This window comes from Aulostomus chinensis, chromosome 23 (genome assembly GCF_037954235.1).
Source record: "Aulostomus chinensis isolate RoL2024-O1b breed Wild chromosome 23, RoL_Achi_v1.0, whole genome shotgun sequence".
Taxonomy (NCBI): domain Eukaryota; kingdom Metazoa; phylum Chordata; class Actinopteri; order Syngnathiformes; family Aulostomidae; genus Aulostomus; species Aulostomus chinensis.
Window position 1 is genome coordinate 16866797 of NC_141342.1, and position 12030 is coordinate 16878826.

The 12030-nt window shown below is 42.3% G+C and overlaps 1 protein-coding gene across 5 annotated transcripts in view; it reads left to right on the forward strand.

Annotated features, from left to right (window-relative positions):
• The window catches only part of ptprea (protein tyrosine phosphatase receptor type Ea), a 54565-nt gene extending 44679 nt beyond the window's left edge, over positions 1-9886 (forward strand). For all 5 annotated transcript variants that reach the window (XM_086196129.1, XM_086196131.1, XM_086196130.1 and 2 more), the window contains 15 exons: positions 957-1047; positions 2165-2241; positions 2411-2447; positions 2564-2661; positions 3227-3346; positions 4317-4480; positions 4788-4923; positions 5299-5448; positions 5857-5950; positions 6099-6175; positions 6273-6407; positions 6545-6670; positions 7359-7510; positions 7934-8069; positions 8220-9886. In XM_086196129.1, coding sequence (XP_086052255.1) covers positions 957-1047; positions 2165-2241; positions 2411-2447; positions 2564-2661; positions 3227-3346; positions 4317-4480; positions 4788-4923; positions 5299-5448; positions 5857-5950; positions 6099-6175; positions 6273-6407; positions 6545-6670; positions 7359-7510; positions 7934-8069; positions 8220-8294 — 1668 coding nt within the window. In that variant the 3' untranslated portion in view covers positions 8295-9886. The remainder of the gene's footprint in view (positions 1-956; positions 1048-2164; positions 2242-2410; positions 2448-2563; positions 2662-3226; positions 3347-4316; positions 4481-4787; positions 4924-5298; positions 5449-5856; positions 5951-6098; positions 6176-6272; positions 6408-6544; positions 6671-7358; positions 7511-7933; positions 8070-8219) is intronic.
• Positions 9887-12030: the final 2144 nt, after the last annotated feature.

Below are 12030 nucleotides of genomic sequence, written 5' to 3' on the forward strand. Positions count from 1 at the left end.
CAAACTTTAAACCCTTGTTGTTGTTGATTGTTTGGCGAGACCAGCTAGTTTATTCAACACAACTAAGTTTCTCATGTGACACAGATCATACTAGAGTTTGAACGGACATGTTGGGACAGCTTTGCTGTCGTTAGCCGTCAGCCAACGTTAGCTTCACGCTAAATACCCGTGGCTCGCTCTGGTCTGTGACCATTCACGGTAGCACATCACTTGCAAGGTTATTTTGCGCTCAAGTCAAAGTGTCTGTGGATTACCCTCGATGATACTGTAGCTTTAGAGTTTGTAAATAGACGTTTTTGGACAGTATTGCTGTTGTTTGTAGCTACGGGGTACCATTAGCTTCAGTTTGCCAGTTTTTTCTACATTCTGGTGACGTATTGCGGTGATAAAAGATGAGAGCCAAAAAAAAAAAAACCTTTGTGAACTCTGGACACCAACTTTGTGAACTTAAAAGACAAAAAGCGCTTCTTAGGTAAAGTACCACAATAATAAAATGGAGTATTGGAATCAGGGGAGCATCAAAACCAACAAAAGCCCTTGAATAACTTCTCTTTGTTTATGAGAAAGCAGAAGGGTCCAACTATGCCGACTTGTATTTCTTTTTCAGGAAAACTACTGGAGTTATATGTGTCACATTTTCCATGACACATACCGTACACACAGGCATGTGAAAAATACCTCATTGCCTATTTCTGACAGTTATAAAGGATATGAGTCAAATTAAAGTTCACGCATGACTCAGTATACAGTAACGTATGTTCTTTTTTTCAGTTTGTCAGCAGTGATAGAGGAAGTTATATCATTTCAATTAAGAATTTTTTTACGGTAAAGAGAAGAGGAAGTGCCTACAATTTGACTAAACAAAGCGCAGCGTACAGCGGAGGACAATACACCGGCTACTGCCCGTCAGACTGATGTGAGGTTGTGTAAAAGCTAATTGTCTTTTTGTTCTGCAGTCCCTTCCAGGGGGTCATGCCCTGGGGACGTACGAGGAGGCTAACAAGGACGACAACAAGGAGAAGAACAGATACCCCAACATCCTTCCCTGTGAGTGCTCTATAGGTCTCACATCCAGATCTCAGTTTCCTGTGTGGGCACGTGTCTCTGTGTCTTTATGCGTATTTCTTTTTACACCTCGGATAAAGTAGACCCCCCCCCCTTGCCCCAACATGTTCATTTGCCTCAATGACACACCTCTGCCCTGAGAGTTCCCCTGACCTTCTTCCCTTTTGCAGTAGCAGTTCCTGTCACTCACCCATGTCTTACTGATAGCTCATTGTTTACTAAATGTATGGCCCTATGCATTCTGACCCCGAGACAAATGGTTTGACGATTTAGGAAATAGCTGTGTTTGCTTCCTTGCCAAGAAGTAGATGAGAAGATTGATAGCGCCGAGATGTTGTGCCGCAAATATGTGGGCGGAGCCAGCAGGGAGAGATTAGTTCAGCATAAAGATTTGACACAGAGGAAATCTATGGAGTTGGAGTCTTTATTGTTCACGTATGCAGACATAAACACTAGAATCAAAGAGACGTTTCCCAGCAAGTACACGTGCGGTTAAAAATGTATCATTATTGTAAGTCCACAGCTTTCCTTTGCAAATCCAAACATTTTGCTCGCTTTTGTCTTGTGAAATATGTAAGAGATAATTTGTTTCGGTGAGACGTGTCTCTTAGCACGTCCTGCCCTCGAGACCCAGTCGTTAAACAGCAAGAAAAACTCTTCAAAGAAAATCTATTTTTCATCACATAAGTGTTCGACTTGCCGTAAAATATAGGTTGTTGTTTTTGTTTTGTTTTGTTTTTTTTAAATTGCAGTGGCAGTAGTTTTGCTCTCAGGTCAATTTTTTGATCGCTCGCTTATTCTGTTTGGTTGCAAGAAACAAAAATAACTCGAGATATGACCAGCGCATTTAAATTGTGGTTGTTTTTAAGCTTCAGTGAATTATTCATCTTCTCTTTCCACCGTCTTCGGCTTTATTGCTAAGCTAAGCTAAGCTAACCAAACCACCTTCCCGCTCCAGCTTCTTCATTGTCATCGTCTCACATACTGCAAGATGTCAAAAGAATATTGCGCAAAAAAAAGCTGAATTACACCTGTGACGCTCTCCAGTCCTGTGTTGGGATTTTTTTTAGTCGTAATGACATCAAATTTCCTCCAACAGACGATCATTCCAGGGTGGTGTTGACTCAGCTGGAGGGAAATCCCTGTTCAGACTATGTGAATGCTTCTTACATTGATGTGAGTTTTCATCGGCTCGGTTTATTCATCTTTGGAATACATAAAATTCAAATTATGTTGCAGCGCAACGAAAGTTCAGCCCAGTATTTGACGTGTTCTCATCACGAGCAGCCGTTCTGGAAATATGTCAGTTTTAACATTTGAATTGCGGTATATGTTGTTTTAACAGGGTTTTACAGACAAGAACAAATTCATTGCAGCACAAGGTAAGATATAGCAGTGATGTAGTTAATTGCGTTGATATCTAAATTCTTTTTAATTTTCAAATGATTAATTTTATTCATTTATTTGTCTTGTTTTGTTTTGTGTTTCTGTCTCTCAGGTCCCAAAGAGGACACAGTAGCAGATTTCTGGAGGATGATTTGGGAGCAGAAAGTGGCGACTGTTGTCATGCTGACGAATCTGAAAGAGAGGAAAGAAGTGAGTGATTTCCAGCTTAGTTTGTTTCTTATACGCTCTCCTGCACCGGAGGCACGGCTTCCTTAACCCCGTGAAAGAGGTAAATCCGAGAGGGATTAACCGGAGCGTAAAAAAAAACGATTTAAAATAGAAAGAAAAAAATGTGTGCTTAATGTTCTGTGGCTGGTTTTTATTTCGGTCATTTGACTCCTAAATGGTCTTTAATTTCCTACTAGTCAAGCACAGCTCTTCTAAATACGGAGAGATGAGATGAGCTTGAAAGATCAATAGAAAGAGGATTGGGGATTTAAAGCAGGTTGTGGGTTTGTTGAAATCAATGGCTACATCATGTGAAATAAAGTTGTCTAATGCAGTGTCATTATTACTTAGCAAAGCCTTATATTGAACGGTTTCACCCTTCTCGCTCTCACTAATTTGGATTGACGAGCTGCGCAGTGGAAGCAAGTGTCTCTTCAGCAAGGCTTGCCTTTGCAGAAATCCCGCACTGAAGCACTATGTGTCTTAAAAAAATCTATACAACAGTTTTATAACAGTTGTTTCAGTCATGGTTGTGGTCTTTTCCCAGGACAAGTGTTACCAGTACTGGCCGGATCAGGGCTGTTGGACCTACGGGAACGTGAGGGTGGCAGTAGAAGACTTCACCGTCCTGGTGGATTACACCATTCGCAAGTTCTGTATACAATATGTGAGTTTCCAGCTGTATTTTTTGTTTTTATGACTTCCACGGCAACAAAATGTATTTTTCTAAATTGGAATGTTTCAAGTTTGTACTTTTAAAACGTGCAGTTTGTCTCCATCCTGTGGTAGTAAGTGTTATTGCATATAGTTAGGGCCTACGTCCTGATGAAGGTCCCTCTATGACTGAACCTTTGAGTGAATAAAGCAGGATTAAGCATTTTTTTTTAATGAAATTCGAGCATAAAAGGTTTTACTCCCAGCACCACAAACATTTTTAGGACGCATGTTGTTTGCTTCCTAGCGAGATTTATTAAAGACAACTGTCAACACATATTTGTGTTGCAGGCCGTAGCCTACACCCTTGTTACTTCTGCGGCTGTACAACAGTGGATGAAGTATTTTGAGTGCTATGAAGTAGCATCTTTCACGAGCACGATTTTATCAAGGTCATTTGATAATATTTGGAGAGTCTCGAGGAGCCGCGGGATTAGATTATTTATCAAGATTCAAGTTGGCGCGGGGCTAGCCAGAATTAGCAGGCTCGGAAGAACGTGATCGGTATACTTCTTCCTAGCGGCATGTGTGGATTATTGCTACATGAACAACTTCCGCGGTGAGCTTAGAGGGGTAGTCCACCCAAAGAAAAAAAGAAAAGTCCGTCATTGTCTACTCAGCTTAGTCTCCACATGCTAAATTGGTTTTACCAAACTGACACCATGTTTTCCCCATTGGCATGAGGGGGAATAGACGATGACAGCAGGGTTTCGCAGACATTACTGTACATGTAGCGCAGTACCTTTTTGAATAAAAGCTGGGCTAACTTTATCAATTCAACAGTTTCTAAATTCCTGGCAGCTTTGAATTTTGTGAATAACCTCTTAGTTTTCTTGTGACTGAACCAAGAGTTTATGTGAAAACAACACTGGGGGGCCAGGCTGGTGTTGTAATACTGCCAATGTTGCTGTGTCTCCTTGTAGCAAGCTAGCGATGCTGCTAAGACCCCCCGCCTGGTAACACAGCTCCACTTCACCAGCTGGCCTGATTTTGGAGTTCCCTTCTCTCCCATCGGCATGCTCAAGTTCCTCAAAAAGGTCAAGGCAGTGAATCCAACCTTCTCTGGGCCCATTGTGGTCCACTGCAGGTACCAGACAGCTCAGTTAATGGAATTCATTTTAATAAGTTTGTTTTTTTAGCTGGGTCAACTTTTTTTTTTTAAATGACCCAATCTGTTTCCATGGAGACAAACTATTTGGGCTTGAATATCTGATTGGTGTGTTTGCTAGAACAAATACCAGTTATGTCTGGAAGCAGTTTGAGTGACCATAGTGATACGTGTGTTTACAAACACAGATGTCCCTTTGTCCCACGCTGCTGCTGTCCGTGAACACGCAAGCGTCAGCTGAGGGTTACGCTGCGTTCATTCTGTGGTTTGTTGTGTGTCTCTGCAGCGCCGGTGTCGGGAGGACAGGAACCTTCATCGTAATAGACGCCATGATAGACATGATGCACGCCGAGCAGAAAGTTGACGTGTTTGGGTTTGTCTCCAAGATACGAGAACAACGCTCACAGCTCATTCAGACCGACGTGAGTAGAACAAACACTCGTCCGTTACACGGAACACAGAGGTCCCCAAACCTTCTTTTTTTCCATGAAACTAACAATACACACACACACACACACACACACACACCATGAAAGAATGAAATAAGTCATTCATTCACTGTTTATACCAGTGGTTCTCAACCTGGGGCTTGGGATCCCCATGGGAGTTGTAAGATCATTTCTGAAGGTCACCACATTGGTTGTGTGGAGGAAAAAAAGAGAGAGACTGGAAACATCAGTCCACTTTTTCTTGGCTTGTGTACAAGTAGAAATACACCCCCCCCCGAAAAAACAAACTATAAAAGCAGTTTTTAAAGCCGCGATGTGTAACATTTGTTTCTGTTCTAACACACACAGATGCAGTACTCATTCATTTACCAGGCCCTGCTTGAATACTACCTCTACGGGGACACGGAGCTGGACGTGTCGTCTCTGGAAGGACACCTGCACAAACTGCACAACACCTTTACTAACGGTGACCGGGTCGGACTGGAGGAGGAGTTTAAGGTACGATTCGGTTCGGCGTCAATCCAGAATCTGCTACGCACTAAGCTGAGGACTGGTTTACAGCCCAGCCCTGCCGCACAGAGGAGAGGGTTCTTAAGTGAGGTGACTTTGATCATCTGTATTTGGTATTGTTTGTTCCGTGCCAGGGGCAGGGCCTGTATATCCGTGCATACTATTACACTGGATGTTTTGTCGACTTTTTTTTTTTTTTTAAAAAGCGCCACACTTATTCTGAAATGCAAATAAGCAACTTTGCAATTTATGAATAATTGTATTGCCTGCAAAAGAGCATTCCCGCTCCCTTCAGTACAAATACACAGCTGTTCCTTAGCGCCTGTGCAGCTTTAGGAATGATACGAATCCTTTGCTGGTTGGAATATTTTGACTCTTTCTTTGATTCCTACTCAGAAACTGACGAACATGCGAATAATGAAGGAGAACATGAGAACGGGGAACCTTCCTGCCAATATGAAGAAGAACCGAGTTCTGCAAATTATTCCATGTAAGACAGAAGTAGCGTTGCGAAAACCATCAAAGAAAACAAAGCTGAACATTTCTGTCAGCTGAGTTCAGCCTCCCACTCTTCTCTGCCTGGTACTGGTTTTGTACCGGTCCGCTCTGAACGGTTTCCCGCTCTGTTCTCGTCTCAGATGACTTCAACAGAGTTATTCTGTCCATGAGAAGAGGTCAGGAGTTCACCGATTACATCAACGCATCTTTTATAGACGTAAGTAGATTTTGATCTCCCCATCGCCGTTATATGTGCAACACACCTCACCTGACCCGTGACACTAAAGTGCCGCCTCCATTTTGCTGTGGCTCAGGGCTACAGACAGAAAGACTACTTCATCGCCACCCAGGGCCCGCTGCCACACACAGTGGAGGATTTTTGGAGGATGGTGTGGGAGTGGAAGTGTCACTCCATTGTCATGCTCACAGAGCTCCAGGAGAGGGAGCAAGTGAGTAACGATACACCGACTTCAGCGCTTCATTCACTCACAAGCTCCTCTGCTGATTTCTACCCATCCGTGACAAAACAAAACTGTCAGTCTGTTCGCGCTTTTTTTTTTTCAATTGAAAATATTGGATTTTGCAGGACAAATGTTGCCAGTACTGGCCAGCAGAGGACTCAGCCACCTACGGAGATTACACTGTGGAGCTGAAGGGAGACACTTTGTGTGACACCTTCAGTCTACGAGATTTGGTACTCACCTTGGTTCCGGTGAGTAAATGTACACACAGCACGTGACGCGTTGTATTTAGATGAGGTGATTTCCTTTTAATCAACCCTATCGATCCTTTTGAAAAGCACATTCACGTATGCAGCAGCAAACATTTGTCAGTTTTATGTTGCGTACGATTATTCTGAAATGACTAATATTTAGTTGTTTGCAGCATCACCTCCGTGTCACAGGCACCTAAAGCGATGCAGTGCGGCGCTTCTAGTAAGATTTACACATGAATACTTCCAGGTATCATTGAATTAAAATTAAATTTATGGAGTCGGGAAATATAAAAAGCTTTAATATTTTATGGCATTTTTATCTCTTCCTCTCTAATGCCTCTTTGGAGTTGATTTAGTTCTCTTATCATGATGTTAAAAAAAATAATAATTGAGTCCGAAACCTCCTTTGACCTGCCAGGGGATGCGTGTTGGGCAGGATGTGTTAAGGGTTTTCAAGTGGGAGCCTTCCATCCGATATCTTTCTTTAAATTCATTAACATTAACCCTCCGAGCCTCAGCGGTTGAATGCTGCCTCTCAGAGACGCACGCACCAGTCCGCCACTCATCTACCGTGCACTTAACCTCGGCTGACATTGCACCTTCCATTATGCTTTCGGATATTTCTAATAAATCATACTTAAGAGGGAGCAGGATCTCTCATCTGTCTTTGTATTACTTCTCGCAGGAGAAGCAAACCAGGGTGATCAGGCACTTCCACTTCCACGGCTGGCCGGAGATCGGCATCCCCGCAGAGGGGAAAGGCATGATCGACATCATCGCCTCGGTGCAGAGGCAGCAGCAGCAGTCCGGGAACCATCCCATAGTCGTACACTGCAGGTACATCACACTCTTTCAGACACACATTCAGGCCTTTTTTTTTTTTAATATCTTCAGAGCCTCTGTGTGGCCATGGCAGGACAAAAATGTATAAAGAAAAATAGACACACTTTGATGAATAAGTGACCCTGAGATATAACTCTCACAATTAAGCAAAGCGTGGGCGCAGGTAACCGTTTTGTCTTGAGGCAGCAAATGAGTCAAAATGTTGGAGCAGTTTCCATCTCTCGCTGACGAATGAATGAAGTTGGGGGAGGAAGTTTCATGTAATGGCCCGAAAATCAATCAAACTGTGGAAGCAGGACCATCTAGTGACCCTGAAAATAAATGGAGTTGTGGGAACAGGCTCTATCCTGTGGCCGCAGCGGTGACCCGCAGTGGTGAACCTCCGTTAAGGGATGTTTGTGTTGGTGTGTGCTGCAGTGCTGGTGCAGGGCGAACAGGTACGTTCATTGCACTGAGCAATATCTTGGAGCGAGTCAAGGCCGAAGGTCTGCTGGACGTGTTCCAAACTGTGAAGAGTTTACGGATGCAGAGGCCTCATATGGTCCAGACTGTGGTAAGTAGATTCTAAATCATCTCGAGCCGCTTAAAAAGAAAAAAAAAAAGTCCAAAATGTCACTTATCTTGTCCCGCTTTGTGCTTTATCTCATCTTCAGCCGCCTGTGACTGACCAGCTCTAACAGACTTTCCTTTCCTCCTCCCACAGGAGCAGTATGACTTCTGCTACAGGGTGGTACAAGACTTTGTTGACATTTTCTCAGACTATGCCAATTTCAAATGACGAGATTTGCCTTAAACATGATTTTTAACGTTGTTTTCTAAAGCTGCTTTGTCAGTTTTTTTTTTTCTTTAACTCGGTCAAATGATCTATTTTGCTATGCACTTGTCCTAACATGAACTAAAACTCCATCCTCATTGTAAAATACCGTATCAGAGTGGATTAAAAAAAATGTACATGAGAGAGGTTAGATTATTAATGTATATTTCACATCATGTATATGATAATTATTTTGTCATGAAGTGTAGCTTCGGATCTTTTATTTCAGTTTTGTTGTATAATATTGTACCTTAAATGTTTATGTGTTATTTTGGATTGACCGCGTAATATTTTTAAAAGTTGTTCTCGTAAGTGTATTTATGTATCGATGACAGTGCATTCTTGAGTTCGGAGAACACGACAGGAATGTTTGTTTCTTTGGGTTTGTTTGGTTGTTTTTTAACGTAACCATAAAGTACATAATATCATCTGTGGATGACCACGAGATAATAATGTTTCAAATGACACTGAAACAGTTCTCAACCATCCTCAAGCTACGTGTCCATCGCGAATGTGATACTCTTTCCAATGGAAACCTTGTCAGAAAAAAAAGAAATCACTTTTTTCAGCCATAATGCAGAAAACGAAGTAATGCAACACAAGCCGAGGTGACGACTTTATTACGGAATCGGGCAGTTTCATAGTTAGATGCATCACGGAGTCCTGAAAAACCATTGACCATTGTTTTATACCTCAAGAAGTGGTATGCAACTGCGTTTAACATGGATGTACTACAGTCTGCCTTTTGTCTGTAGACAGCAAAAGTATTTTGCTTAAGTGACTGCACATCGAAAAGCACATATATATCTAAGCCTTTTATCAAGAAACTGCAATATTTATGAGTATGTTTATGATTGCTTTATGTGTATTTGAGATCTTTTTTTTTTCTTTTTTTTTTTTTCCGACGACGAGAGAGAGGAGAATAGAAAATTCCGCTCTGTGTGTACTTTTTCATGACACGGAAAAGTAACACAACCTTATGTTTTTAAAGTTGATCCCAAAAAATAGATAAATAAATGAATAAATAAATGAATAAAACCTCAATAACTGCAGTAAGTACCTTCAGGATGTTGCTGTGACGCACAGTTTTAATAGTAACATGAGAGAAATGTGATGCTTCAGTGCCTGCAAAAACAACAGAGCAACAAAAACAAAAAAAAACCTCTATCACAGCTTTCAGTTCCTTTAAATGTTTTACCACCCTGGTCAAAATGGCCAACCAAAGGATTTAATGGAGAATTATGAAATTCAATCCATTGGAAAGCGTTCAATGTAAAGTAGGTTTGTCGTGTGTTCCTCTCCATCTGTCATTAAACCGGATGTTTGGTGTAGTTTGGCCGAGCTCTGCTTTCATCCTCGGTCAAACACGTGCTTGCGTTGACGCTCGATGTGAATGCCACGTTATAAAGTGCTAACAAGTGTGAGCGTCGCTGAGCAGCGGAGCGCCATCGGGTGTCTTGGTTCTGTTTTTTTCCGTGCTGTCTGTCCGCGGGAGATGTGAGGTGCAGCGCACGAAGAAGAAACTGAGACTTAACACACACACACACACACACACACACACACACACACAAAGAAAAAACGTTTTCCCCGTGTCTTCTAATGTGTTTACGCCCTTTTCCTTTTGAAGGGTAATGAGGAGGGGTTTGTTTAGCTGAAAAACTCCTCACTATCTCTTCCTCTCTCTGTGGGTGGTCCATCCCTCTTTGGATTCTCAGTGTCTTTGAAATGCCAGTTGCAATATTAAATTCACCTGAAAATACTTCAATGGATGTTCCTTCCCTGTATATCTTGTTTTGTTTGTTTGTTTGTTTGTTTACTGTGCCAGAACTTATAAATTCTTCATTTAACCGGAGACGTGCTGCGGACGACTGCAGAGACGCACCTAAGTGAATAAGAGTTGCTGAACATTCATTTCCCTGATTTCAAAGTAAATGGGGTTTAGGAAAGGTTTTAAGGTGAGTCCACGCTATCTTAAGATAATTTGAAATGTTATTTGTCTTAAGGTGGCGTTTGCTAGTGAGAGGTTAAGGCTAGAAATGCCGTTGCACTGAAAACAGGAGAGGCACGGGGCGCTCCTTGTCAACGAGGTCATGCGCCCGCGGCAAAGTTTGTTGCTTAGCTTCGAGCTAACAATTGCATTTACGCGGCAGAACTCGCAGTAGCGGTGTTGGTTTGGGAAGATTATCGCGATAAACAACCTTTTTCAGCCCCGTAAGCCTGCCACGGGTACATTTTCAGCTATCATCAAAACTCCGGTGTGTGGAAACCATGACGGCGCTAACTCTGGACAGTCTGTGCTGTAAAACAGAAGAAACTTTGAAGTGTTTAAAAAAAAAAGAAGAAAAGTTTTTAAAAAAATTCCACGAATTAAATTATTTCACGAACACAATTTGCAATCAGTTTGCTAAGATTATGTTTGAAAAGTCTAGAAGACCTGCAGGGTCAAGTTAGCCGAGCGCTAACCAGAGTGCGCCATCATTAGCCTGCAGTGCATAGAAAATAGAAAATGATTGTTGTTGTTGTTTTTTTGTTTTTTAAATTCCTCTCCTGATCTGGAAAGTGTCAGGAAATGAAAGTAGAACCGTCACAATTTTGAGACCGGGGGTCTCAGAACAGTTACGGATGAGGAAGACGAGCAGCGGGGCCACTCAAATGAGAAACTTAAATGTTGGAGTGTTTTGTTGAGGGGAAAAAAAAAAAGTTATATTTGGAAAAAGTAGTCGCAGACTTTTTTTTCTTTTTTTTTTTTAAACACACACTGGTACTCTGTTACCTCACCGGTGAAGCCAGTTTGACCCTTGCACTTGTTTAAAGTTGTACCTGAGTGCAGAAACTCCCGCCCCTGAAGTGAATTTTAGCTTCAAATCTCATTGAACAGGTATTCTCTGAGTTTATCATCTAGTAATTTGATAAGAATACTGGGACTGATGTGATGAATTACATTAAATTATATGTTACCCGCATTGTTGAAGATAGACGGGCTAATATCTTGACCAGTTTTGAATAGATTTGAACCCTCAGGGGTCAGTGAGGGGGCCGACGTCTACCCTAGATGAGAAAGTCTTCCTGGACTACCCACCCAAAAAAAAAAAACAGAGTGACAGTTCTGGTAATCCAGTCTACTCATTAAGTTTTAACTACGTAAGTTAAGGCTATTTCAATTTAGCAACTGGAATTGCTGAATTCTCCTCCAGAGAAGACGTGGATTTTTGGAAAATGCAAATTTGCTCCAGAAACCTTCAAACATATTAGAGCTGAATTTTGTCATAAAGTATGATATTTACAGGGAACATCGCGGGAAATGTGAAGTAAAGACCCACTGTGTTTCTCCCAGCGTTACAGAATAGAAATCTCATCCATCCATTTTCTACTGCTTATCCTGTTAAGGGTTGCGGGGGGGTGGAGCCTATCCCAGCAGCCTTCAGGTGAGAGGCAGTGTTCACCTGGACAGGTCACCAGTCCATCACAGGGCCAACACATGTAGACAGACAACCATTCACACTCACAGTCACACCGACGGTCAATTTAGAGTATCAATCAGCCTCGTCCCCTCTTGATGTCTTTGGACTGTGGGAGGAAGCTGGAGTACCAGAGAGAACCCACACAGGAACAGGGAGAACATGGAGACTCACACAGAAAGATCCCGTGCTCCAGCCGGGGCTGGAACCCGGAACCTTCTTGCTGTGAGGCGACAGCGCTG